We start from the raw sequence: 27,939 nt of genomic DNA, 5'->3' as shown, positions 1-27,939 counted from the left end.
CAAACTCAAACTTTATAGTATTCGGTTCGTTAGTTCGTGAACATGTTCGTTGGTAAGTTCATGAGTAATCTTTTAATTAAAAAATAATAGTTTTGATATTTGATTTATTGATTTTGCATATTATTTATGAAATATATAGAAAAATCTATTAAATTTATTTATTATAATAAATTTATAAATTTTAATAAGAATAATATTTTTCTTTAAATATATAATTTACTTTTTAATTAATTTAATGAAAATTTAAATATATAGTTCATATTTATTAAGCTTGTTTAGGCTCGATAAAGGCTTGAATAAGCTCGTGAGCCATGCATATATTAGTTAAATAAAGCTCGAGCTCGGCTCGATTATAAACAAACCAAGCTCAAACATTCAAGAGTTCGGCTCGGTTCGACTCGATTACATCTCTAAGTAGAAGGTGATGCACTGCACATAGATAAACCGAATTAACCGATCGAACCGAGTCAATTCGGAAATTCGCTTTGGTTATTTCGGAAATTTTTTTTCAAATTAAAAAAATTCCGTTATATCGGTTAATTCGGTTCGGTTACGGTTTTCAAATTTTTGAAATCGGTTAACCGAATTAACCGATATAATAAATATTATTATTTAATAAATTTTTATTATTTATCAATTTTTATATATTTTTTAATTTTTAATTTTAAAATCGATATAATATGTATTAATTGTGTTCAAACAAAACTTATATATTTGTTATGTGTGTGATTTTATGTTTTTATGTATTTGTGTAAATTGTAGTGTTCAAGAAAAATTATATATATAATTAAAGTTAAATCACAATTTTTTTTAACTAATCGGTTAATTCGGTTTTCATCGATTATGAAAATTAATTCGGTCGGTTCGGTTATGACTAAATATTTCGGTTCGATTCGGTTCGTTTATGGCTAATTCGGTTCGGTCGGTAACCGAACCGACCGAATGCTCACCCCTAACTGCACATGGATGATAATGAGTAGGGTTTGGGTAGAATTTTATATTTTCCGTCCTCATATTCATTTATTATATTTATCCTCATTTCCACTTATTATTCAATTTCATCATCATCTTTGTACATGTCGGAGGATTGAATATATACACTACTAAAACATTTTAGAGTAGGTTTCTTGTGAGACGGTCGCACGAATCTTTATCTGTGAGACGGGTCAATCTTATCGATATTCACAATAAAAAATAATACTCTTATCATAAAAAATAATATTTTTTCATGACCCAAATAATAGATCCGTATCACAAAATACGAATCGTGAGATCGTCTCACACAAGTTTTTACCAACATCTTAAAGTTTTCGCAAATTTGAATTATTCCGAAATAATTATGAATATTTACTAAATTATTAAGAACAATAAAGAAAAAATAAATATAAAAATTAGTAAATTAAATATTATCGTAAAAATAACAAAATATTAATAATTATTTTTCGTAACTTTATTATTTTACAAAAATAACATCAATTTTTTATTAATAATTTTTTTCATTTTATCTATCTAATATCAATATCAAACAGTAAAACATACTAAAATCAACATAATAGTTGAAAGATCAAATATACTTCGAGACAACTCGAAAACCTAACGGATGGACCTTGACCCTTGTTCACCGGTCACCCATTGGTAAGTTTAACAAATACTGGGCTCCTGAAACGAAAACAAAAGAAGCCCATTTGAAGTAAGGCCTATTCGAGCCCATTGTCAAAGATTCGAAGTCCTGTATAAGGCTGTTCAGTTCAAATCTTAGCACCAGCATTGATCAGCACTCGTACGTACGGACAATCGTGGTTGTGGTCGCGCCGCCAGTGACGGCTTTGTTATTTCTTCGACTGGAGGTGCGGACTACCTTTAATTTTCTTTTTTTTATTGTTGTCGTTTCATTTTTTTTTCTTCGAATTTGATCAACAATTTTATCAGCTCCACTTTATGTATTTTGAACTAATGATTTCCATGCAGATTTTTTTTTTTTTATCAACGTCAAACTCCTATTCCACGCATCTAGGCTGTGTGTTTCAGTTAATTGTTTCAGAAATTTATCCAACTCCAGTTCCTTAATTTGCAAATTATTGATTTATTTTAGTTTCTGTGATTTATTTTAGTTTCTGTTGCATATGCTTCTGTTTTTTTTTCTTTTCCCTTTTGCTGCTTGTTTTCTAGTGATTGTGTTTAATTGTTTTTCTTAGATGACTTATGTTTTAAATTTACAACTTTTATGTGCTTAATTCAGGCCGAGAGAATCTGTGTTTATTCACTTGAGATATTGAGTTGAGCTGTTTGGCGGTCTGCAGAAGAGTATACTGGTTAAAATTAGAAGGTTGAAAGTTTTGATATCTAACTTCTAAGTCGTCCTTGCATTCTATGGTTGCAAGTATCTTAACGAAGACCTGTATTGTTGCTGCAAAAGGCTTACTAATCTTGCGCACTTTTTTTTTCCGTATGTATGTTAAATGCCTTATTTGATTTTTGGTGATATAGATGTTGAAGTCAACCATTATGCTGTTTTGGGCTTGCCAACTAGAGAGGAAGTTGGCAAAATTTCAGAGGAAAATATTAAGAAAGCATCCGGATCGAAGGTTAGGGAGTTGCACAGAGACAAGATCACCATGACCCTAATGCACATGTTGAATTTCTAGAGATTCAAATTTCCTATGAAGTGTGAAGGATAAAAATCTAGGAAGTAACATCATGATCTACATCTCGTTAAAAGAAAGACACTTTAACATCAGGAATTCCTCAAAGCATTCCAACAAAAAGGCAGCTGCTACTTCAACTTTGAAGAAATATCCCGTGCATTAATAGTTCTAAGAAGAAAGGATCAGCTCTTTTTGTAATGGTATCTAAGAATGGTAATGTGATATGGACCAGCATGAAGGACCAACAACATCCCAAGCCCAACGTGAAGGACCAGCCCAATCCAAAGCCCAAATGTCAAACCCACGTGTAAGCAAACGGGTGAGAGGACCACCGAAGCATCTGGAAGAGTTTGTGCGCAGTGGCTAACGGATTTGCAGGGAATATATCAATGAAAGAGAATGTCGAGAAGGCAGAGAAGATTGTTATTAATTTTATTATTTCCTTTTTGTAGTTTGTTCTGAGCTTGAATTGTGCCGCAATGGACATTATATCCTCTTGAATCAATATATTGCAATTTCCTTCTTCCAAATTTTGCTTGAGAATTGTCACTGTAATTGAGTACATATCATTTGGTGCTCTCGTTGCTGTCGTCGATCATGGCTGACGGCACCGACTCAAAACTCTCGATGATTCCGTGAAATCTCTGCAAGGGCGTTTGGATGATTACCAACAGCACTCCGATGAAAGGCATGAGCAGACTACTAAACACTTGGAGGCTCTGGACACTAAACTGGAAAAAACCTTGTTACTCTTAGCTGATAATTTGACCCACAAACCACCACCTCCTCATCCTCCAATAGACACATCGCCACCTGTGATTTCTCCGACGCCTCCACCAGGTTTTATGTCGGCACCACCCAATCCTCATCTGATGATACCGTCTTCTCCATATCTCTACCCTTTCAACTCTTCGTCTCGTTCGACCCGCATTGATTTTCCCCGCTTTGATGGTACCGAGCCCTTGGATTGGATTTATAAAGCTGAACGTTATTTTGAGTTCTACCAGGTACCACCATACCAGCGTCTTCTATTGGCATCGATTCACATGGATGGTCCAGCTCTACCTTGGTTTCAATGGCAACACAAAACTCACCAATTTGACTCGTGGGAAGGCTTTATCCGGATTCTAGAGACTACTTTTGGTCCATCAGAATATGAAGATCATCAAGAAACTTTGGCCAAACTGACTCAAACTTCAACGGTAGCAGAATATCGCCAACGTTTTGACGCCTTGGCTAATCGTATTTCAGGTGTATCGGCTTCGTTCCTCACTAGCTGTTTCATTTCTGGTCTTCGTTCTGATCTTCGACACGAGGTCAAAGCATTTCGACCCACATCCTTGACTCAAGCTATAGGACTTGCTCGTCTTCAAGAGGCGAAGCTTCTGGATCGCCGCAATCACAACAGGGTGAATCAATCTTATCAGTCACTTGGCTCCAACATACCCTGTAAAACTCCTTCCACAGGTTCTATCTCTAACACTCCTTCCGTGACTTCGTCACCAGCACTAACTTCTCCTTATCCTGTTCGTCGTTTATCCCCTTCGGAAGTACAACTTAAACGCCAACAAGGACTTTGTTTTAGTTGTGACGAGAAGTGGTCCTCCTCTCACAAATGCAAGGATAAACCCCATCTTTTTTTCTTTGACGTGGAGGATGACTGCCCATCCCCACCACCTGAAGACACCACTGCCCCAACTGAACCATTACCTCAAGATACATCCATCCATTCGGCTATATCATTCCATGTTCTTGCTGGTCAGCCTACATCTACCACATTTCGATTTTCCGGGATATTGGCCGGGTCTCCAGTGCAAGTATTGATTGATGGGGGAAGTACTCACTCTTTTGTTCAAACCAGAGTCGCTAAACATCTACAACTACCTATTGTGTCAGCAACTCCTTTTGTGGTAGCAGTGGGCAATGGGGATCGTTTGATCACGGAAGGCACCGTACAACAATCGCCTTTGACAATCCAGGGACACACATTCCAACCCGAATTATTTGTTCTCGCTTTGCATGGTGCCGATGTTATATTGGGTGCTTTGTGGCTCGCAACACTCGGGTGGGTTCGTCAACATTATGATAAATTATTGTTTGAATTTGAGTATGATGGTAAAACCATACAATTGGTTGGCAATTCTCCGGCTCTCCCTACACCGATCCAACTTCATAGTTTCTCTCGAATGGCCTACACTGATGCCATGGCTCTATGTTTTCGTCTGGATTTAATTCATGTATCTACCACAGAAGACAACCCAGCTCCACTTGAATTAGAAGCTTTATTGAGTCAATTTTCTACTGTGTTTGAGACTACACATGAGTTGCCTCCGTCTCGGGTTTATGATCACGCTATTCCTTTGTTTCCAGGATCCCACCCTGTGAACGTGCGCCCATACCGTTATCCGCATTTTCAGAAAGCTATTATTGAGAAACTAGTAAGTGAAATGCTGGCAGACGACATCATTCAGCCTAGCTTGAGCCCATTTTCCTCTCCAGTGGTGTTAATTCAAAAGAAGGATGGCACATGGAGATTTTGCACAGATTATAGAGCTCTAAATGCTATCACAACGAAGGATCGATTTCCTATTCCTACCATGGATGAATTGTTTGATGAACTCAAGGGCGCTAGTTTTTATTCCAAGATTGATTTGAGAGCTGGGTATCACCAAATTCGGCTCAAACCCGAGGATGTTCCCAAGACAGCTTTTCGAACTCACGAGGGACATTATGAGTATCTTGTTATGCCTTTTGGCCTCACTAATGCCCCAGCCACATTTCAGGCAGCCATGAATCATATTTTCCGGCCCTTTTTGCGGCGCTTTGTGATTGTTTTTTTTGACGACATATTGGTTTATAGCAGATCTTGGCCAGAACATATAGAGCATTTGCGGTTGGTTTTTCAGAATCTATTGGATCATAAATATTTTGCTAAGCGGTCTAAATGTCAATTTGGACGCCAAAGCATTGAGTACCTCGGGCATTGCATTTCAGTTCAAGGGATTGAGGTGGACAAGTCTAAAATACAAGCAATAGTAGATTGGCCTCCTCCGCAGTCTTTGAAAGCACTTCGGGGTTTTCTCGGTCGGTCGGGATTTTATAGACGTTTTGTCAAGGGATATGCATCTATAGCAGGACCTTTAACGGATCTACTAAAAAAAGATGCATTCATGTGGAATGATACTACAGACGCAGCTTTTAAAAATCTCAAGGAATCCATGACATCTGCCCCAGTGTTGGCCCTCCCTGATTTTTCTCTTCCATTCGTTCTTGAATCTGATGCTTCTGGCACCGGCGTGGGAGCGGTTCTCTGTCAACAAGGGCACCCCATTGCTTTTTTTAGTCAAAAGTTATCTTCACGCATGAAAGGAGCTTCCACATATCACAGGGAAATGTTCGCCATTACACAAGCTGTCAAAAAATGGCGACACTATTTACTGGGACACAAGTTTTCTATCATTACAGATCAGAAAAGTATTCGTGATCTCACATCTCAAACTATCCAAACACCGGAACAACAATATTGGCTCTCCAAACTCATTGGGTTTCATTTTGAGATTAAGTACAGACCGGGCCGAGATAATAAAGTTGCTGATGCTCTTTCTCGTGTTCACTGCTATGCCATTTCTCTCCCTCAATTTGATTTCATGGATGAAGTTCGTCTTGCCAATCAACATGATAAGGAATTAAGGGACGTACACATTCAGGTGCACGGACATAATGCCACTTTTAGCAAGTTCTCTATCATGGGTGATTTCTTATACTTCAATGATCGCTTAGTAATTCCTTCCAATGGCTCCTTGAAATATAGATTACTTGCTGAGTTCCATGCATCTGTTCAAGGGGGCATGCTGGATTCCACCGAACTTTCCATCGTCTAGCTTCAAACTTTTATTGGAAAAATATGAGGGCTGATATTCGTGCATTTGTGGCTCAATGTATGGTTTGTCAACAAGTTAAAACTAGCAACCTGCTGGTAACTAGAATTTGGGAAGATATATCCTTAGATTTTATCACGGGTCTTCCGAATTCGGGAGGCAAAACTGTCATCTTTGTTGTGGTGGATAGGCTATCCAAGTATGCTCACTTCCTTCCTTTGGTGACTCACTTCTCCAGTACTATGGTTGCTGCTCTATTTGTCAATGAAATTATCCGTCTCCATGGGCTGCCACATTCGATAGTCAGTGATAGAGATAGAACTTTCATCAGTTCCTTTTGGCGATAAATATTCCGTCTCCAAGGCACAACATTATCAATGAGTACAGCTTACCATCCGGAATCTGATGGCCAAACGGAAGTCGTAAATCGAACTCTCGAGATGTATTTACGTTTGATACCCCCGGTGGGAGGATGGGCTCGGCCCGCTCTCGATAGCCCATATCAAGCAAAGCCCAACATGCATTCAGAAGAAAGCTTGAGGCTGTCCGGGAGGTCATCTCTGGCCGACCTCCCATATCAGAAGTTCCAGCCATTGGAGAGGTCAGCCGACCTCCCTGGACGACCTCCCTGGCCGACCTCCCGAGCTGACCTCCAAGAAGCTATTATCGGGACGATCGAAAACCCTCGGCCGAGCTCCCGAGCCGAGGTCCCAGGAGGTCCTAGCGTCTCGTGGGCCCATACCTGCGAGAGCTCTTACTCAGATATTAAGCGCGTAGCCCACAGAGATCAAAGCCCAGAAAGGTAAAGCCCATCAAAGATCTAATCAAATCTGGCACGATATCTAAACCAAATCTGGGCAAGATCTAATCAAATCTTCCGAAGATTCTGAGGATCCTAATCTGCCAAAGTAGGACTCTATTGTTCTCCTATAAATACCAGGTTCCGTTCATTATTTTATTCATTCATACTTTTTCACATTCTCTCGGCACACACATTATTCTCTCAAGTTTTCCGTTTTCTAACTTGAGCGTCGGAGGGGCTACGCCGGAACAACCTTCCGGCCCCCTTCTAACACTCTTGTTTGTGTTTCTGGATTTCGAGGTGTCTGATCCGAGCTCCCAAGGTGAAGATCCGACCTCCCAGATAGCGTTCAAACGTTTGGTCCGAGCTCTCCAAGCAGGGATCTGAACTCCCAGTTAGCATCACCGATTTCAGTGTTAACAATTGGCGCCGTCTGTGGGAATATACTGAGAAGACGTAGACATGTGGGGACGAACAGGTATAAGAACAGGCCCTGCGCGTGGTAACAGAGGTCCCGGAGGTGGCAATCAGGGCCATGCAAATGGTAACAGAGGTCCCGGAGGTGACAATCAGGGCCATGCAAATGGTAACAGAGGTCCCGGAGGTGGCAATCAGGGCCATGCAGATGGTAACCGAGGTCCCGGAGGTGGCCAAGGCAGAGGTGTGGCTGATCTTAGTCTAGACCAATTGGCCCAGTTGATTAATAGGTCTGTGAATGAGGCCCTCCGTCGAAATCGTACTCCATCACCACCGCCACAACAACCTCCTCCTCCTCCTCCTCCTCCTCCTCCTCCCCCTCTTCCTGAGCATATGGAAGCCATTTGGGAGGAAGTCAGGAGGCTTGGCAGGCGAATGGGGGGCCGACCTCCCGTATTGGACAGAGAAAGCCCACTCTCCCTCGAGATACTGAATGAAGACCTCCCCGTTAATTTCCGCCAACCAACCGTCAAGGATTATGATGGAAGTACTGACCCCGAAGAACACCTTGGAAGGTTCAATAATTCTGCTTTGCTTCACCGATACTCAGATGGGGTCAAATGCCGGGTCTTCCTTACCACCCTAGTGGGACCCGCCCAGAGGTGGTTCGATTTGCTCCCGCCACATTCCATTACCAGCTTTCGAGAATTCAGCACCCTATTCATAAACCAGTATGCTACAAGTAAGAAATACTTGAAAACCTCATTGGGCCTATTCAATTTGAAACAAGGAGATACAGATTCGCTGAGGGACTTCATTAGACGATTCAACAGTGCGGCCTTGGAGGTCCCAGCTGCAGCAACAGAAACCTTGGTAAATGCTTTCACGCAAGGGCTCCGAGGGGGACAATTTTTCAATTCCTTGGTCAAGAAACCCCCTCAAAGTTATGATGAGCTCCTGAGCCGAGCTGAGAAATACGTGAATCTTGAGGATGCACAAAGGCAAAGGCGAGTGGATATCCGACCCGATGATAAAAATAAGGGGAAAGAGAAAGTGGAACCAAGTAGGAAGAGGCCTGCAGAAAGAACAGAGGAACGGAGCCGAGGTCCTGGACCTTTCCCTTATGCCCCGTTGGCAATGAGCTTGGAAAGAGCCATGGCCATTTGTGAAGAAAGAAGAAAGCTGGAGCGACCGAAACAAGCCGAGAAAGGGCCGCGTTTACCGCCCTCAGATAAGTTTTGTGAGTTCCATCAAGAGTACGGTCACGTCACCAATGATTGCCAGAAATTGGGGGAAGAGGTCCAAAGAATCATGCAAAGAGACCCTCACATGAAGAACCTCCTAGCTCGATCAGAAGGAAGTTATCGAGATGATCGAAGGGATCGGGGACCTCCTGGGGTTAATCAGAGGCCACAACCCCGGGAGAACCGACCCAACCGCGGGGGTCGAGATGACCCCCCGCGACATCAAGGCCCTCAGGTCCAGCAGATTGCTAATGATCCGACCAGAGGTATAATCCACATGATAACGGGCGGCGCCACCGACGGAGATTCGGGCAGGGCTCGTAAAGCTCATGGTCGGAGATTGGAAAGTTTGGGGTTAGACCTTGCCCCCAAAGATGACCCCGTCATTGGCTTCGGGCCGGATGATATGAAAGGTGTTGTGGCACCTCATAACGACGCCTTATTAGTCACTCTTACTATCGCCAACTATGACGTCGCAAGAATCTTTGTTGACACCGGAAGCTCAGTTAACGTTATTTTCAAAAGAACCCTGGACCAAATGAAAGTGGAAGGTTTCGAGTTTGATCATATCTCTACGCCTTTATTTGGCTTCACAGGACATGCGGTCCAAACTGTAGGGCAAATCATGCTCCCCTTATCCCTAGGGGCGGGACCTCACCGCATCACAAAAATGACATGTTTTACTGTGGTGGATGCCCCCTCTTCCTACAACGGAATACTTGGCCGACCTGCCCTGGCCGACTTCCGAGCTGTAAGCTCTACCTATCATCAAAAGCTGAAATATCCTGTGGGGAATGAAGTAGGAGTAGTCGGGGGGGATCAGAAATCCTCTCGACGATGTTATGTGGATGAGGTAAGGCAAGAAGTCAAAAGATCCCGGACCGAGGTAGGGATGATTGTGGCCCAACCAAATATGACCTCCAGAAGAGAGGTTCAGCTCACCTCAGAAGAGGAGCCAGAAACGGTGGAAATAGGGGTCCAACGGAGTGTCAGGGTGGCGGCTGATCTTGATCCCGAAACCAAGCATGATCTACTGGCTTGTTTAAAAACTAACATTGATGTATTTGCTTGGTCTCCACAAGAGCTTCGGGGGATCAGCCCCGGGATAATGAAACACCACCTCAACACTCTCCCTGAAGCCCGGCCAGTCAAACAGAAGAAGAGGCATTTTGGCCCCGAGAAAGACAAGGTAATAAAAGAACAGGTAGACGAGCTTCTTAGGGCAGGACACATTAGGGAGATCTTTTTCCCAACATGGCTATCAAATGTTGTCCTGGTCCCCAAGAGCTCGGGAACATGGAGAATGTGCGTCGACTTCAGAGATCTTAATAAGGCTTGTCCAAAAGATTGTTACCCCTTGCCGAGGATAGACCAACTGGTTGATTCCACCGCAGGTCATCAGTACTTATGTTTGATGGATGCTTATCAAGGATACCATCAGATCCCCTTAGCAGAAGAAGACCAGGACAAAGTGAGTTTCATCACTTCCGAAGGGACGTTTTGTTATGTAGTGATGCCTTTCGGATTAAAAAATGCGGGAGCCACCTATCAAAGGCTCATGGACAAGATTTTCTCAGCCCAGGCCGGAAGAAATGTGGAAGTGTATGTGGATGATATTCTTGTAAAGTCGAAGAACTCGGCTGATCTCATAAAGGATCTCCGTGAAACCTTTGCCACTTTGAGATCTTACAGGCTAAAGCTGAACCCCCAAAAATGCACTTTTGGGGTCAAAAGTGGGAAATTCCTTGGGTACATGGTAACAGAAAGGGGAATTGAGGCCAATCCTGAGAAAGTAAAAGCTATTCAATCTATGACACCTCCTGGGAATCTCCAGGAGGTCCAGAAGCTCGCCGGGAGAATCGCCGCTTTGTCACGATTCATTTCAAGAGCGGCACATCGTAGTTTACCCTTCTTCCGAGTCCTCAGGAAAGCTAAAAAATTCGAATGGGATGAAGAATGCGTGAGGGCATTCGAGGATCTGAAGAAGCATTTGGCGGAGCTCCCCATATTAGCCAAACCAGCCCCAGGAGAACCATTGTATGTCTACCTCTCGGCCACTGAGATGGCTGTTAGTTCAGTCTTGGTCAGGCAGAAAGGCACGGAACAAAGCCCCGTATATTACATCTCTCACGCCCTCAAGGGAGCGGAGCTCAGATATACAGTTGTGGAGAAGCTCGCTCTGGCCTTGGTCACAACAGCTCGAAGACTAAGGCCTTACTTTCTATCTCACCCCATTATGGTCCTCACCAACAGCCCTCTCGGGAAAATAATGACGCATGCTGATATCTCAGGAAGGTTGGTAAAGTGGACCACTGAACTAGGGGAATATGACATTCAATATGGGCCTCGAACCGCAATCAAAGCGCAGGCCTTGGCCGATTTTTTGGCCGAGACTTTGCATGTGGAGATGGAAGATCTTTGGAAGGTCTATGTGGATGGTTCATCCACCAGTGAAGGCAGCGGAGTTGGTGTGTTATTAATCTCTCCAAAAGGGGATGAACTAAAGTTAGCCGTGAGGCTAGACTTTAGGGCATCCAACAATGAGGCAGAATACGAAGCGGTCTTAGCGGGTCTAAGAGCAGCACGGCAGGTCGGAGCAGCTCGAGTCCACATCTTCTCTGATTCTCAGCTGGTGGCCCACCAAATGAATGGATCATACGACATCAAGAATGAAAGATTGATAGAATACGTAAAAGCGGTGGAAGCAGCTAAAGAACTCTTTACAGAACTGGTTTTTAAGCAGATCCCCCGAGAGGAGAATGAGGGAGCCGACGCCCTTGCTAAAATGGCCAGCTCGCTCCACAGCTGGAAATCAAGAGAGGTGGTGGTCCAAGTAGAGCTAAGCCCTTCTGTGCACTACCCCTCTCCTGAGCATGAAGACAATGACTGGCGCGCCGAGTTATTAGATTACATGAAAGATGGGGTGCTCCCCGAAGATCCAAAGAAGGCTTACAGGATGAAGCGAAGAAGCCTTCGGTTTGTAATGATCAACGGAACTCTTTACAAGAGGTCAGCCTCTCGGCCTCTTCTGAAGTGTTTGGGTCCCAAGCAATCTAACTATGTACTAAGAGAGATTCATGGAGGCTGTTGCGGGAATCACTTGGGATCTTACTTTCTAGCACGAAAGGCACTCTTGGCCGGATATTTCTGGCCCACTATGTTAAAAGATGCTCTAGCCATCGTCATCTCATGCGACAGCTGCCAACGTCATGGTAAGCTCCAACATCAACCAGCTGCCCTAATGAAGAGTATTGTGGCAGCCTGCCCGTTTGACCAATGGGGGATCGACATCGTGGGACCTTTTCCCCCGGCCCCAGCCCAGAAAAAATTCTTGCTCGTGGCCATAGATTACTTCTCAAAGTGGGTAGAGGCTGAGGCTTTGGCTAAGATAACTGAAAATGAGGTACTCAAATTTCTCTGGAGAACATCGTCTGCAGGTTTGGGGTCCCGAGGAAGTTGATATCCGACAACGGAAGGCAATTTCAAGGAAGCCGGATCCAAGCCTGGTGTAAAGAGATGAAGATACAGCAGCACTTCACCTCCGTGGCCTACCCTCAATGCAATGGCCAAGTGGAGGTCACCAACAGATCCTTAGTGCAGAGCCTGAAGACCAGACTCGGGAGCGCGAAAGCTAATTGGGTGGAGGAACTCCCCAGCGTGCTTTGGTCATACAGGACCACCCCAAAAATAGGCACGGGGGAGACGCCTTTCAGCCTAGTTTATGGAAATGAAGCCGTGCTTCCGGCGGAGATCGGAGAAGAGACACCTCGCGTCACATTCTATGATGAGCAAAACAATGAGAGACGAGCAGCAGACTTGGATTTCGTGGAAGAAAAAAGAGAAGCCGCTGCCATAAGAATGGAAGCTTACAAGAGACGCATAGCCCAGTCTTACAACAAAAAGGTCATTCAGAGGAGCTTCCAGGTGGGAGACTTGGTCTTTAAGAAGGTTCAGGAAGAGAAGGTCGGAAAGCTCGATCCAAAATGGGAAGGGCCGTTCAAAGTGGTGGAAAAGCTCAGCTCAGGTGCCTACTACTTAGAGGACTGGATAGGGAAGAAATTGAAGAGGCCATGGAATGCTTATCACCTCCGCAAATATTATGCTTAGATATTGATAGAAGCTTTAGTTCTTTTTTATGTCATTTACTTTCAATACAAGGACGTCAAGTTTTGATGCTTTATTCAGATACATTAATAAAATTATGCATTTTTGTTAGAAATTATTATTATTGCAGATAAGGGTTTTCACCCTCAGTCAGATCAGGAGCCCAGAGCTCACCTCATCTTGGTCACGCCAAGTATGAGAAGGGTTTTCACCCTCAGTCAGATCAGGAGCCCCGAGCTCACCTCATCTTGGTCACGCCAAGTATGAGAAGGGTTTTCACCCTCAGTCAGATCAGGAGCCCAGAGCTCACTTCATCTTGGTCACGCCAAGTATGAGAAGGGTTTTCACCCTCAGCCAGTGCAGGAGCCCAGAGCTCACCTCATCTTGGTCACGCCAAGTATGAGAAGGGTTTTCACCCTCAGCCAGATCAGGAGCCCAGAGCTCACCTCATCTTGGTCACGCCAAGTATGAGAAGGGTTTTCACCCTCAGCCAGATCAGGAGCCCAGAGCTCACCTCATCTTGGTCACGCCAAGTATGAGAAGGGTTTTCACCCTCAGCCAGTGCAGGAGCCCAGAGCTCACCTCATCTTGGTCACGCCAAGTATGAGAAGGGTTTTCACCCTCAGTCAGATCAGGAGCCCCGAGCTCACCTCATCTTGGTCACGCCAAGTATGAGAAGGGTTTTCACCTTCAGTCAGATCAGGAGCCCAGAGCTCACTTCATCTTGGTCACGCCAAGTATGAGAAGGGTTTTCACCCTCAGCCAGTGCAGGAGCCCAGAGCTCACCTCATCTTGGTCACGCCAAGTATGAGAAGGGTTTTCACCCTCAGTCAGATCAGGAGCCCAGAGCTCACCTCATCTTGGTCACGCCAAGTATGAGAAGGGTTTTCACCCTCAGCCAGTGCAGGAGCCCAGAGCTCACCTCATCTTGGTCACGCCAAGTATGAGAAGGGTTTTCACCCTCAGTCAGATCAGGAGCCCCGAGCTCACCTCATCTTGGTCACGCCAAGTATGAGAAGGGTTTTCACCCTCAGTCAGATCAGGAGCCCAGAGCTCACCTCATCTTGGTCACGCCAAGTATGAGAAGGGTTTTCACCCTCAGTCAGATCAGGAGCCCAGAGCTCACCTCATCTTGGTCACGCCAAGTATGAGAAGGGTTTTCACCCTCAGCCAGATCAGGAGCCCAGAGCTCACCTCATCTTGGTCACGCCAAGTATGAGAAGGGTTTTCACCCTCAGCCAGATCAGGAGCCCAGAGCTCACCTCATCTTGGTCACGCCAAGTATGAGAAGGGTTTTCACCCTCAGCCAGTGCAGGAGCCCAGAGCTCACCTCATCTTGGTCACGCCAAGTATGAGAAGGGTTTTCACCCTCAGTCAGATCAGGAGCCCCGAGCTCACCTCATCTTGGTCACGCCAAGTATGAGAAGGGTTTTCACCTTCAGTCAGATCAGGAGCCCAGAGCTCACTTCATCTTGGTCACGCCAAGTATGAGAAGGGTTTTCACCCTCAGCCAGTGCAGGAGCCCAGAGCTCACCTCATCTTGGTCACGCCAAGTATGAGAAGGGTTTTCACCCTCAGTCAGATCAGGAGCCCAGAGCTCACCTCATCTTGGTCACGCCAAGTATGAGAAGGGTTTTCACCCTCAGCCAGTGCAGGAGCCCAGAGCTCACCTCATCTTGGTCACGCCAAGTATGATAAGGGTTTTCACCCTCAGTCAGTTCAGGAGCCTCATAGCTCACCTCGGCTCGGCATGAATTTTACGTTCCAAAAGTACGGTTAAGTGGCTGGCCGAGCTCCCAAGGCCGAGCCGATCTCATCGCTGTTTTAATTATTACCAAGTTATTACGGTTAAGTGGCTGGCCGAGCTCCCAAGGCCGAGCCGATCTCATCGCTGTTTTAATTATTACCAAGTTATTACGGTTAAGTGGCTGGCCGAGCTCCCAAGGCCGAGCCGATCTCATCGCTGTTTTAATTATTACCAAGTTATTACGGTTAAGTGGCTGGCCGAGCTCCCAAGGCCGAGCCGATCTCATCGCTGTTTTAATTATTACCAAGTTGTTACGGTTAAGCGGCTGGCCGAGCTCCCAAGGCCGAGCCGAGCTCATCACTGTTTTAATCATTACCAAGTTATTACGGTTAAGTGGCTGGCCGAGCTCCCAAGACCGAGCCGAGCTCATCGAAATTTTAGTCTTACCAAGTTATGGTGGTTAAGTGCTCGGCCGAGCTCCAGAGCCCAGCCGACCTCTCTCAGCGTGACCTCACTGGTGTATTATCTTGTCAAGTGTTCGGCCGAGCTCCAGAGCCCAGCCGACCTCTCTCAGCGTGACCTCACTGGTGTATTATCTTGTCAAGTGTTCGGCCGAGCTCCAGAGCCCAGCCGCCCTCTCTCAGCGTGACCTCACGGGTTTATTTTAGTTTTTACTTCTCTCTGGGTGACCTGACCAAATTAGAATTTTGTCCCCGTCGTATGGGCTGACCTCACACGGGACAGAATAAGGAAATAAAATTTTCATACAAGAAATCCAACACGGAGTACAGAAAAAAAATATGTAACTAATAATCGAAACAAAAGTGAGCTGGGATGGGGAGCTAAGCTACTCAAGCTTCCGGGTCTTCGGGGGGGAGGTTGTCCACCACCTTCTGAGCATCAAGGAAGTCGGCCGAGGACCCTTCGGGAGGGTAGCCAGCCTCCTTGAACTGAGCCACGGCGCCATCGAAGCCCACATATATGAAGCCTAGAGCCCTTTCAGCAACAGTAAGGGCAAACTCTTCTGATTTCAGGAAGTCCTCCTTGAAAGCCTCAGAGCCCTTTGCCAAGGCAGCCTGGGCAGTCATGGCCTTCTCCTCAGCTGATCTGGCCTCCTCTCGAGACGCCTCAAGCTGGACCTCCACCATCCGCAGCTCATTCTTCAACTTCAGGGTCTCCGCTGCAAAGCCCTGGCGCATGTCATCCTCCCGCCTCTGGGAATTGGCCTTTTCCTTCGCAAGGGCCTCAGCAAGGTCAGCAAGTTTTTTTTCAAGTTCGGCCGAGGTCGCCTGGAAGGCCCGGGCATCCTTCGAAGACTGCTTCCTAAGGTTGGTGGCCCGGAAAGCCACCTCGGCATTCAAGAAGGCAGCCTAAAAAAAAAAAAAAAAAAAAAAAAAACAATTATTTAAAAAAAAAAAAAAAAAAAAAATGGAGAGAAAGAGAGAAGAGAAGGAGGCGCTACCTCGGCGCTGGCAGCAGTGGACCTCATGACGAGCTCAGACCAGTTAAGCTCCTGGAGATATGCCGCGTCAGCTTCAGAGATGACGTCCCGAAGAAGGGCCCCCGCCAATGCAGAGGGATCTGCCCCTATGATCCGGTGGTCATCCCGGTACATATCAAATAGGCCGGATCTGCTGCGGAAGACTTTGGAACGAGGGTCCGGCTTAAACTGCCGCAGAGGCACAGCATCCGTTTGAGGAGGTCCGAGCTCCCCACTGCTTCCGGACTGACCCAATGGGCCAGGTGTGCTCGGAGCTCGGCGCTTCCGAGAAGATGTGGGCTGAGAGGCCCCCTGAGCCTCGGTAGCAGCCACCACAGTGACCTCATCAGCACTGACCTCAGCGACCCCGGCCTTACCTTTGCTCACAGCAACCGAGCCGACGTGTTGCTTCTTGCGGGCTGCAACCTTTTGGACCAGGGCGTTCATGACTCTAATTGCTGACATAAGTGAAAAGTCGAAGAGAGGTCAGATCCATAAAAAAAAAAAAAAAAAAAAAAAAGAAAGAAGGGGAGAGAAAGAAAAAATTTGGGGGGAAGAATTTTTTACAGGGGGAGGACGAGCTGAACTCCATACCCTCGTTGCCCTTGGGAGAGACTTTGGCCGAGCTGAGCCCATAGTAGCTCAAGAGGTCCTCAGCTAAAAGGGTGGGGGTATGGAAACGCCGGCCCCGGATGACCCCGAAGGGCCTCAGAAAAGTATCACTCTTGCGAAAACCTGAGGCAGGACAGGGGAGCTCAGGTAGAGCAACCCTCCATCGTGAACAGATATCCCATGAGTCAGAAGGTTGGACGAAGAAGAAGTGGTTTTTCCAAAATTTGTTAGAGCTCGGAGCCCCCTCAAAGAACTGGCAGCTGGGCCGAGCTGAGAAATAGAAGGGACCATCTTCTGACCTCTTGGGGAGGTAGAAATGAGAGAAGGTTAGGGGGTCGACCTCAAAAGCTAAGGCTTTGAAAAGAACCACAAAGTTGCAGAGAGTGCGGAAGGCGTTTGGAGAAAACTGGCCAAGGTGGATTTGGTAAAATTGGCTCAGCTCTTGAAAGAAGGAGGGGAGAGGGAACCTGAGTCCACCTTCTAATTGGTCCTCATAGAAAGTATAGTAACCGGGAGGGGCATTATGGGCTCTCTCTTCAGAATGAGGGAATATAAACTTATAATCCCTGGGGGCATAGGAGAGAGCTCGGATGCGAGGCTCATCCGATGCGTCTAACCACGAAGGGTAGAGCTCAAACCAGGGGTCCGACGTCCTGAGTGATTCCTCGGGGTGACTGAGGCGGAGCTGGTTCAGGACCGCACCATCATCACCAGTGTCGAGGCGGGAGCTGACCCCCTCAGGCTCAGAGCCCCCAACCAGCATCGGGACGGCCTCCGTAAAGGAGTCATATAGATCCACCTCTCGGAAGACCTCCTCAGAAGTCGATTGGGTAGAAATGTTGGGGGAAGTCATTAGATAAATACCTAGAGAAGACCGGGAGATCAGGAGGATTGAGGAATTATTTTGGAGGGTCGGAGCCGAGGTGAAATGAAGGGAAAGTAGGAAATGAAGTAAAAGGGGTAACGGGTATTTATAGAGGGACCAGGAGCAGATCTGATCGTTGATCGCGAAAGGCTTAAACGGCCTGGATTGTATCGAAATATGTGAAACTTACTTTTTAACTGACAGCTGGCAGTGACGTTTCGTATTCAGCATTGCTGGAAGCTCGCCACCATCTCAGCTCAGCACAGACACCGAAAGGAATCAGCGTGGCTTAGGGGACACAAACCTAAGCTCAGTTCAGCTAGAACTTCATAGTGTGGAGTGCCTTGTTTAAGTCATTCAACCCGACTATGAACTTCATCTTCCAGCTCAGGACGATCGAAAATTACGCTCAGCGGAAGACTCAATTTCTGAGGGCAGAGCTCCCTATAACTTGGTAACCTCAGATCAGCACAGCATAAAAACTTCGAGGCTCGGTACAGACAAGAGCCACCGGGAGCTCAGGCACCCACAGATTTTTGGCTTTCCCTCCCAGCTCATCCAGTCACTCGGACGTCATGATCTCACGGTAGTACTGAGGCAGTGAGCTCAGAATAATCATGGGCCATCGAGAGCTCAGGAAACCACGAGCTTCAGGTCTTCAACGTCAGCTCGACTTGAGGGGGGGACTCGTGATACCCCCGGTGGGAGGATGGGCTCGGCCCGCTCTCGATAGCCCATATCAAGCAAAGCCCAACATGCATTCAGAAGAAAGCTTGAGGCTGTCCGGGAGGTCATCTCTGGCCGACCTCCCATATCAGAAGTTCCAGCCATTGGAGAGGTCAGCCGACCTCCCTGGACGACCTCCCTGGCCGACCTCCCGAGCTGACCTCCAAGAAGCTATTATCGGGACGATCGAAAACCCTCGGCCGAGCTCCCGAGCCGAGGTCCCAGGAGGTCCTAGCGTCTCGTGGGCCCATACCTGCGAGAGCTCTTACTCAGATATTAAGCGCGTAGCCCACAGAGATCAAAGCCCAGAAAGGTAAAGCCCATCAAAGATCTAATCAAATCTGGCACGATATCTAAACCAAATCTGGGCAAGATCTAATCAAATCTTCCGAAGATTCTGAGGATCCTAATCTGCCAAAGTAGGACTCTATTGTTCTCCTATAAATACCAGGTTCCGTTCATTATTTTATTCATTCATACTTTTTCACATTCTCTCGGCACACACATTATTCTCTCAAGTTTTCCGTTTTCTAACTTGAGCGTCGGAGGGGCTACGCCGGAACAACCTTCCGGCCCCCTTCTAACACTCTTGTTTGTGTTTCTGGATTTCGAGGTGTCTGATCCGAGCTCCCAAGGTGAAGATCCGACCTCCCAGATAGCGTTCAAACGTTTGGTCCGAGCTCTCCAAGCAGGGATCTGAACTCCCAGTTAGCATCACCGATTTCAGTGTTAACAACGTTGTTTTACTATGGACCGACCTTCTTCTTGGACTCGTTTTTTATCATGGGCAGAATTCTGGTACAATTCGTCTTATCACACATCAGCGGGTATGACTCCCTTCGAGGTTGTATATGGACGTCCCCCCCCCCCCCCCCCCCCCCCCCAACTATTTCCAGGTATTTAGTGGATTCAAGTTCAAATGCAGCGGTTGATCAAGAGCTTCGTCAAAGAGATGTCATCTTGCAGCAGCTACGTCTTAACTTGGAAAGAACTCAGAACAGAATGAAGAACTTGGCGGATAAACATAGAACAAACATAAATTTTAATGTAGGAGATTTGGTTTGGGTGCGTTTACAGCCATACAAACAGTTTTCGGTTCGTGGCCATTCTTCTTCTAAACTGAGTCCTCGTTTCTTTGGCCCTTTTCCGGTGATTGAGAAGATTGGTATTGTTGCTTATAGGTTGCAACTTCGTAATCATGTCAAGATTCATCCGGTGTTCCATGTTTCGAAACTTAAAAGGTTTGTGGGAGATTCAAATACTCCTCCACAACTTTTACCAAATTTTTCTGATGATTCGCATCCAATACTAAAACCGCAACAAGTTTTAGCAACAAGAGAGATTTTAAAGAAAGAAAAACCAATATCTCAACTCTTGATTCGTTGGGAAGGGCTGCCCACCGAAGAAGCTACATGGGAAGACTCAGAATCCATGTCCTCTTTTCCTCAGAACCTTGAGGACAAGGTTCTAGTTGGAGATGGGAGTCATGATATGGACCAGCATGAAGGACCAACAACATCCCAAGCCCAACGTGAAGGACCAGCCCAATCCAAAGCCCAAATGTCAAACCCACGTGTAAGCAAACGGGTGAGAGGACCACCGAAGCATCTGGAAGAGTTTGTGCGCAGTGGCTAACGGATTTGCAGGGAATATATCAATGAAGGAGAATGTCGAGAAGGCAGAGAAGATTGTTATTAATTTTATTATTTCCTTTTTGTAGTTTGTTCTGAGCTTGAATTGTGCCGCAATGGACATTATATCCTCTTGAATCAATATATTGCAATTTCCTTCTTCCAAATTTTGCTTGAGAATTGTCACTGTAATTGAGTACATATCATAATGTGAGTTATTTTCAAGTCTCAATTCTATTTTGATTGTATTTTTATGTGATTCTTAGAGGGGAATTTCAATCGGCAGGTTGCTAGTATGGCGAACGTGTACGGTGATGTTTCAAATGCTCTCCTGGTTTTGCCTCTTCAACCTTCCATTTTTCGGTAATGAGATAAGGAGTCTGTAGGTCCATAGTTTTTTGGTGCTGGATACCAGCCATTTGCAGATTCAGTGCTGGATAAAATGATGAAAAGGTTAGTAATGATTCAATTTTTCCTTCTTTTCTCCTAAAAAAATTTGCAAGATTATCAGTCCTTGCTATTTTTTTAGTTGTTTAACTTTAATGGTATTTGATGTTTGCACTGAAAGTGAGGGAATAATTAAATTCAGTTTCATAAATTTTCAGTTTGGATAAATCTAAAAGTCTCAAAGAATTATTGGATCTTCCTTTCTCCTTTTGTTTTAATTTTTTCTGCATGAAATTATACCATTTAAATTAGGAACTATGCATTCCATTTTCTTAGAGCTTATTTTAAAACACAAAATTTGCTGACATCAGTCTGGTGGACCCATTTTGGTATGATTTCTTACTTGTAATTGTCTTCAAAATGATGACACTTATTGCACATTTTGACATGTTTAGAAGAATGTCTTTGGGGTGTGTGCAATAGAGAAACGTGAAGTTGGGGCGGTTTGAGTTGATGGTCAATTATATGCTTTTCTTCTCTGATCACTTCACATAAGGAATGTTTAATTCTCTAGCACTCCAGTTTGGGCTTGTACCTTATGATTGGAACGTCAATCCTTATTTATCTTGTCTTGTTGTAGTTTAGAATGATTAATTAATAGCCGTAAGTCAGCATTTCTTTTTTAGTTGTTGACAAATTCTTAAGACTCATCCCAACTTGGTTCTTTGATGACATGCCGCTTAGAAGCCAAAATGCTTAATTAACTTATCATGGAGGAGACTGAAGATGGACTTGGTTCTCTGTTTTCTAAAAGGACATAGCTACTTAGACATAATTCTCTATCTTGTAAGATTATTCTTCTCTGTATTCTAGCCATAGGCGCATGCACTTTGGGGATTGGCCTAACCATTTCTCTGGAGCAAAACACCTTTATTAGGAAACGTTTTTTTAACACAGTCAGCCTCTACCTGAATTATGGGAAGCATTCGTCAAGCAGAAACACCCAATGGAAATTTTTTTATATTATGTTAAAACAGGACAATCTTTTGGGTTTTATAGCTGTTGAGTCAGAGTGCTGTGATAAATTGTGTTCTTGCAACCATCATGGCAAAGGTGATATTATTGGTTTGTGAGTTATGAACTGATTGTTCATTGAAGGCTTTGATAGTTTCTCCAGTTTCTTCATCTGCATTCACTTTTGAGTTTCTTTTCCCTCTCAAACACATGCAGCTATGTGTCAGATATCACCATAAATTGGTGATGCTCCTTCCAGATTTATTTAAGAAACAAATGTTTCCGTTCCCCAGTTTCATACTACACTTAAGGCTGTGATTGGGATTTTTGATTTTCTGTTAAGTGTGTTTTTTTCCTCTTTTTCTCCTTATTTTTCTCAAAATCTGTTTTAAATTCTTCATATATTAAAAGTAAAGCTTTTTAGGTTCTTTAATTTTTTAGCATAATTAGGAAGAAGGAACTTAATAAAGAATTTAATGTTCTCATTAGCACATCTGTTGTGCGTTAAATTTTTTACACTACTGTTTTTGGATTCCCGCACTTCTTCTCTTTACATTATTGCGCTGACATTGAGATTCTTGGATGATTCGATTAATTTTCGCAGCCATTTCTACTCTTTTCCAATTTTCTATCCGCCTCATCTCCACTTCATCAATGGATGAATCAATCTGCGATAAGCACTTGGAGTACAAGTTTGGTTCCATTTCTTCTAACATTTCTTTAACGTTTTCAGTCAGCTCTCGCACGCATCTGTTCCAATGCCATTTCAGGTTACTCTCCATTCCTTTTACTACAATGGGAAATACGTCATTTATTGCTTCAGATGCCATCTTCACAAATTGCTCATTGTTCCAAATGTAGAGTGCACGTTCTGCAACCTGCATCCAGAAAATGACAGAACACGAGATCTATCTGGTAACCGACTTAAATTCCGTACATGTTTTCTCTTAGATTCTGGTATTTGTCGCGAACTAAGAATAGGATGATGACATTCAGAGAAGTGAAGTTATACAAAACACTTGTAGGTTATGCTGGTTAAATGAACATAATTGCTTCAATGACCTAGTAGAAATGATTTTGTTGCATGTCGTAGGAGTTAAAAATAGTTGCAAGAATCGATCCCTTGGTAGAAACATTCAGGACAAAATAATTTGGAACACAATTTACCTGTGAATTCCAACTGTTCGAACACTTTGTTATCTGTTTACACAAAGGCAGAGCAAGAATCTTATACTGTCCAGGACCCATGTTTTCCACTAATTCTTCCAACTCCCCTATGAGTAAAACTTCCTTCGGACAATTAGTCCGGGGCCAATATCTCAAAATACCTTTAACCACAGCAACCCCAAGCATTGGCTCCTTCTCCACAAATTGGTAGACACAGTAAGCCAACTGCCTGTGGAATACCTGCATAGCTTTCAGCCTGTGCAAGGGAATAAGCACTCTCGTTAAGAAAACCTTGTGCTCTTCCTTCAATGGAATGCTAAATCCATTGATTATGGTTCCCCAAATCTCCAGTAGATCACCAATTCCACAGTGTCTCTGCTCTGTGTCAAAAATGTAGTTCAACAAAACATCATTCATCGCCTTTCTCATGAATGATCTCGAGGAGAGGAACTTAGAATAAATCTTGTGGAACACATTCTTCAAGATTTCTCGTTCCCTCGGATCTTCAGACTGGAAAAGATTGAGTAAACCAAGAATGAAAGGATGATCTATGTATTCACTCAGCACCTTTTGTTCTAGGCTGACAATCAGCCATAGGAGGATGTCGTATGCTATTTGTAGGTGCAACCAGGCAGCTGCAGGTGTCGCAACAAGGTCATCATCATCAGGCAAGATGCTGATGATACAAGCAGCATTGGGTGGAGGGAGCTGCCTGAAGATGTTAACTGATATCATGGTAAAAAGGGGCGGTAGGATTTTATTAGGGACAAATTTTTTCCACGACTTGATGATGGAAAGAAGGTTTATGAGTTTATAACGCTTAAGATCATGTTGCGAAGGAGATTCAGCAGGATCGTTGAACGTATAAACATATGAACAATAAGAAATCAGAGATAGAGTTTCATCATGGTCCAAACTGTTATGTGCCTGCCTGCTGGAATTGTGCCTGGAATCAATATCTAGAAGACATTTTAGAGTAGGGGTTCTTTGGTTTGGATATGCTTTCGGACTGCTACGTTGAGTACCCATGTTTGGATACACCTTGAGGAGGTTCCGCTGAGCGCCCATTCGCTTTTCTCGTCTATGCTCGAATCAAGCTCAGGGAGGTGAGAGAATGCTGGATGTGTTTTTTCCTGCGTTATATATTTCTTTGGTACTGAGGACAAAAACGGCGATACTTCTCATGTTATTGGAGAAATCAATGTTGATGCCCTGCTGAGCTGGCAGAGACACGTCACCTTTTTATAGAGTGCTAGTTTTTCAAAGTCTCATTTAGATGAAATCCACACAGATATTTAGCTGTACTTCAAATTTTTAACTTGGCCTGGCGCCTTGTTCATTTCTCCGGAGAATATTAGGTGAAGAAAACGTGGTACAAATAAAATAACGGAACTAGGGATGGCAAGAGGATCCGACCTATTTGGGGCGGGCATGAATATTAAATAAGAGTAGATCTTTTGTGATACGGTCTCACGAATCTTTATCTGTGAGACATGTCAACCCTACCAATATTTACAAGAAAAAATAATACTCTTAGCATAAAAAGTAGTAATTTTTTCATGGATGACCCAAATAAGAGATTTGTCTCACAAATACGACATATGTGATCGTCTCATAAAATTTTTGCCATTAAAAATTAGTCTCATGTCATGTGTTTTTATTAATTTTGATCTTTAACGGGTACGAATCGGGTAACATATCTTGTAAGACCTTACATGTTAGGGTTTTAATACTAATATATATTATACCAAATTTTTTTAGGCATCAATAATTTTAGTAATGTATATGTGTGTTTTTATTTAAACGCAAATGTTAAATACATTTTTTTAATTATATTATTTAGCAAAATTTATATCGTTTTTTATATTTATTTACAAATAAAGATTCTAGCCTAAAAAGTATATGGACACGATGTTTGGTGATGAAGAGGGCGGATCTCAAAGATAATGTTTTGAGACAAAAACTTGTGTGAGACGGTCTCACGGGTCGTATTTGTGAGACGGATCTCTTATTTGGGTCACCCATGAAAAAGTATTACTTTTTATGCTAAGTGTATTACTTTTTATTGTGAATATGGGTAGGGTTGACCCGTCTCACAGATTATGATCCGTGAGACGGTCTCACATGAGACTCACTCATGTTTTGATCGAGTTGATTTTATTATAAGAGCCTCAATTTACATTACTTTGTTTATTCTTTGTCGCGTGTTAACTAAAATTAGATATGTCAAATACTAATATTATTATTATTATTTTGATAAATTAGATATATCAAATATTAATATAAATTTTTTTACGATCCAATGAGTCCAACCTGTTATGTATTTAAGTTTAAATTTTTAATGAATCGAGAAAAACATGAGTCCTTACAAATTTTAATGGCTCAAATCTGGAATATTTCATCATACATATGGGGACAGTGCCCCCATGTGTAGATCAAGGGTCCAGATTTAGTCATAAGTATATGGGGTCCACTATTTTTTTTTTAAAATCACAAATGTGGCTAAATCTGGACCATTTAAATCTTGTGGGGGCAGGATCGAACGAACATGTCAATAAGAGCTGACCCATTGTTTGCCTTAAGTTTTGTTCATTCTTTTCATGTATTTACATAAGATCTGGCCAAGGGCTGAGTCAAATTGGGACCGAACTGGAACCTGTTCGTGGTCAACGGGTTAGTTAATCGGGCCAATGTGTTTGATCCGGAACTATCCTAAGGCGGTCCAGCTAGGGTTTATGGGTGTCAAACACGTCGACATGTCAGGTTGGACGTGTTTGACTCGGCATGTCGACCAAAATATTTTGTTTACTTTAAATTAACGGCCATGATTGGTTGATTAAGTGACTGTTGAAGATAACGTGACCGTTATCAACCTAATGGGTCGATCGTTCTTTTAAAAAAATCATTTGAAATCAACAGACACAGCGATGACGTGATCGTTGTGCAACAGTCAACCTGTTGGGTTGGCTCGTACCATAGGATTGATCGTTGCAATTTTTATTTGTTCGAAATTTTTCTATAAAACCCACCACCCATTTCATTTTTCTCACACGTTTTTCTCTCAAATCTTTAATTCTAATTGTTTATTGATTATCAAAATATCAAGTCTCAATTATTTATTATCAATTATTGATTTATTTTCATAATTACTTGAATTTCATATTTATACAAATGATCATGACTCGTAATGGTGGCAAAGGAAAGGGAGAAATCATCATGCCACACGAGTTCGTGTTGGATCTGGTTTTCTATACGCCCAAACGCAGCGGAAGTTTTAAAATTTTTATTTTATTTTGAAAAACAAAATAATTTTGCCTTGGAAATTAAACATGCATAGGATGTTCAGTAGATTATACCTTTGGTGAATAAATCACTGGACTCCAACTAATCCGGTATAAAAACGGATTAGCTCTTGTTGATTTCCTACGAACTTTCTTCGATAAAATCCTCCTATCAAGTCCACGACTAGATAGTATGCTCCTCTTTCAAATTGCACTAGAGAATGTGAAAGAGATTTTTCGTAGAAGAAAAAATTATGAGAGACGGCTCAAACCCTAAAAGGAATTTCAAGAGGTGGCCAAAAATCCTTTTTCCTTTGGAGGTGGGCTCACGTAATTTTGGTTGGTGGTGGCTAGGTTTAGTGGTTTCAACTTTCAAGGTATTATTTATAATAAAATAATAAAATAATTACATAATTAACATTAATGGGCTTGATTTAATTAATTGGGCTAATCCAACTAGTTTAATTAATTTAATCAAAGCCCATTAAAACTTTAATTATTTAATATGTTGGACGTGTACCCCTACAAGCCCATTAAACATATTATCCACCATTTTTAATTTATTAATTAATCAACTCAACTTTTGAGCTTAATAAATTAAATACATTATAAATTCAACATTTGAATTTATTATTTAAATTATAAATTCAACAACTTGAATTTACATCACCTCCAAAATTTAATATTTAATAAACCCAACATTTGAGTTTAATAAATTAAATTCTCAAATTTTATAAATTCAACTCCTTGAATTTATTTTCTCAAAATTTAATTATCATAAATTCAACTCCTTGAATTTACTATATAATATAAATTCAACTTCTTGAATTTATTCTCTCAACGGGAACAAACAATCCAGTACTTGTGTGACCCTCAATGGTTCAGGGATACAGCTAGCCGTGGGTTCACAACTCTTTGTGATTCAGGGCAGAATCCTTTATTCGGGCTTACCCTAGTTAGCCCCATTCTTTTCATCAACACCTTGATCAAGAATGTCAGAACTCATTTCTGATTGCACCCATCGGATCATGGTAAGAGCGTCTAGTAGCATCGCCCCATGATCTCCTAGGTATCACTGATAGTGCCTGCAAGAACCAGTCGATTATGATTAACGTACAGTACAGTCCCTTCATCTCATATATCCCTATCGAATCTACAACCATTGGTTCATCGAGAGTTGCATATTAATTCGATAATTATGTGATAACTATAATAGTGGCATCACTTGTACTATTTGGAGAACTCCTTCTCCAACGTACATCTCGTACTCTGGCCAGAGATTCCATGCACTATTATTTCATTAGATCACATAGGATATCCACACCCGTAGGTGAGCGGTGAATCCCCGACTACAATGCACTGGCTCCTATATGTGTCGCAACTGTACCCAACCTCGCCACCTGATGACTCTCCTGGAGCCGGTAAACGAGTCAAAGCACAGCCCTAGCATATAGAGCCTCGGTGTTGTCCCGGGTCGTAAGGATTAATGGTGTACAATCGTAACCACAGACTTATCCTCTCGATGAATGATAACCACTGGAAAGTCCGAGGGAGGGTTGTTCGGTATAATCATCATATGACTACCCATCTGCATGTTTGGACATCTCTATGCCCTTACTAAGAAACGCAGTACACAACATCACAGATGCTAGTCTCGAGCTCAAGCGACCTTTATCCATGTTTTAGGCGGCTGAATCGACTAGGAACGAATTTGATCATACAGTATTTACAAACGAGTTTCAACATCGAATTACGATTCATTTGTATTAAAGTATAATCAAGGTCTTTATCTATGTTTGATAACATGGGTATACAGATAAAGAATTAACAAACCATGAAATAATGAATTATATTAAAATAAAGATTGTTTATTACACTTGAGTCAATAAAATCCCTAGTCCACAGTTGACTTGTAGGGCATCTACTCTAACAATCTCCC

General features: G+C 43.3%; 3 protein-coding genes and 1 long non-coding RNA gene across 5 annotated transcripts; 2 read left to right on the top strand and 2 right to left on the bottom strand.

The window, feature by feature from the left end:
- The first annotated feature begins 1,685 nt into the window (after positions 1 to 1,685).
- Positions 1,686 to 22,616, top strand: LOC140813306 (uncharacterized). Of its 2 annotated transcripts, none has more exons than XR_012113880.1 (6): positions 1,686 to 1,847; positions 2,240 to 2,326; positions 2,488 to 2,845; positions 20,438 to 20,604; positions 22,286 to 22,322; positions 22,414 to 22,616. It is a non-coding gene; the product is annotated as an uncharacterized lncRNA (long non-coding RNA). The 2 variants fall into 2 exon arrangements; XR_012113879.1 differs by having other exon boundaries at positions 2,488 to 2,858.
- LOC140811065 (uncharacterized) lies at positions 7,757 to 13,208 on the top strand. Its single transcript, XM_073168938.1, has one exon. It carries the CDS (start codon positions 7,788 to 7,790, stop codon positions 12,444 to 12,446), a length of 4,659 nt encoding a protein of 1,552 aa, XP_073025039.1. The 5' UTR covers positions 7,757 to 7,787; the 3' UTR covers positions 12,447 to 13,208.
- LOC140813327 (uncharacterized) lies at positions 15,669 to 16,786 on the bottom strand. Its single transcript, XM_073171823.1, has 2 exons — positions 16,300 to 16,786; positions 15,669 to 16,207 (listed from the first exon to the last, which is right to left on the bottom strand). Exons 1-2 carry the CDS (start codon positions 16,780 to 16,782, stop codon positions 15,689 to 15,691), a joined length of 1,002 nt encoding a protein of 333 aa, XP_073027924.1. The 5' UTR covers positions 16,783 to 16,786; the 3' UTR covers positions 15,669 to 15,688.
- On the bottom strand, positions 20,603 to 24,243 carry LOC140813305 (serine/threonine protein phosphatase 2A 57 kDa regulatory subunit B' beta isoform-like). The gene is made up of 2 exons (XM_073171809.1): positions 22,720 to 24,243; positions 20,603 to 22,430 (listed from the first exon to the last, which is right to left on the bottom strand). Exons 1-2 carry the CDS (start codon positions 23,785 to 23,787, stop codon positions 22,071 to 22,073), a joined length of 1,428 nt encoding a protein of 475 aa, XP_073027910.1. The 5' UTR covers positions 23,788 to 24,243; the 3' UTR covers positions 20,603 to 22,070.
- Positions 24,244 to 27,939: the final 3,696 nt, after the last annotated feature.

Source organism: Primulina eburnea, chromosome 14, assembly GCF_022965805.1.
Source record: "Primulina eburnea isolate SZY01 chromosome 14, ASM2296580v1, whole genome shotgun sequence".
Classification (NCBI taxonomy): Eukaryota; Viridiplantae; Streptophyta; class Magnoliopsida; order Lamiales; family Gesneriaceae; genus Primulina; species Primulina eburnea.
Note: the sequence above shows the minus strand (reverse complement) of the source record. Positions and strands in the feature narration are given on the sequence as shown.

What these genes read in the sequence shown, in the direction of transcription:
- LOC140813305 (XM_073171809.1), bottom strand. Translation starts at nt 23,787, where the DNA reads ATGGGCGCTCAGCGGAACCTCCTCAAGGTGTATCCAAACATGGGTACT. An exon ending in CGAACAGTTGGAATTCACAG is followed by an intron (nt 22,431 to 22,719) that starts GTAAATTGTGTT and finishes TTCTGGATGCAG; the next exon opens with GTTGCAGAACGTGCACTCTA.
- LOC140811065 (XM_073168938.1), top strand. Translation starts at nt 7,788, where the DNA reads ATGTGGGGACGAACAGGTATAAGAACAGGCCCTGCGCGTGGTAACAGA.
- LOC140813327 (XM_073171823.1), bottom strand. Translation starts at nt 16,782, where the DNA reads ATGTCAGCAATTAGAGTCATGAACGCCCTGGTCCAAAAGGTTGCAGCC. An exon ending in CCACTGCTGCCAGCGCCGAG is followed by an intron (nt 16,208 to 16,299) that starts GTAGCGCCTCCT and finishes TTTTTTTTTTAG; the next exon opens with GCTGCCTTCTTGAATGCCGA.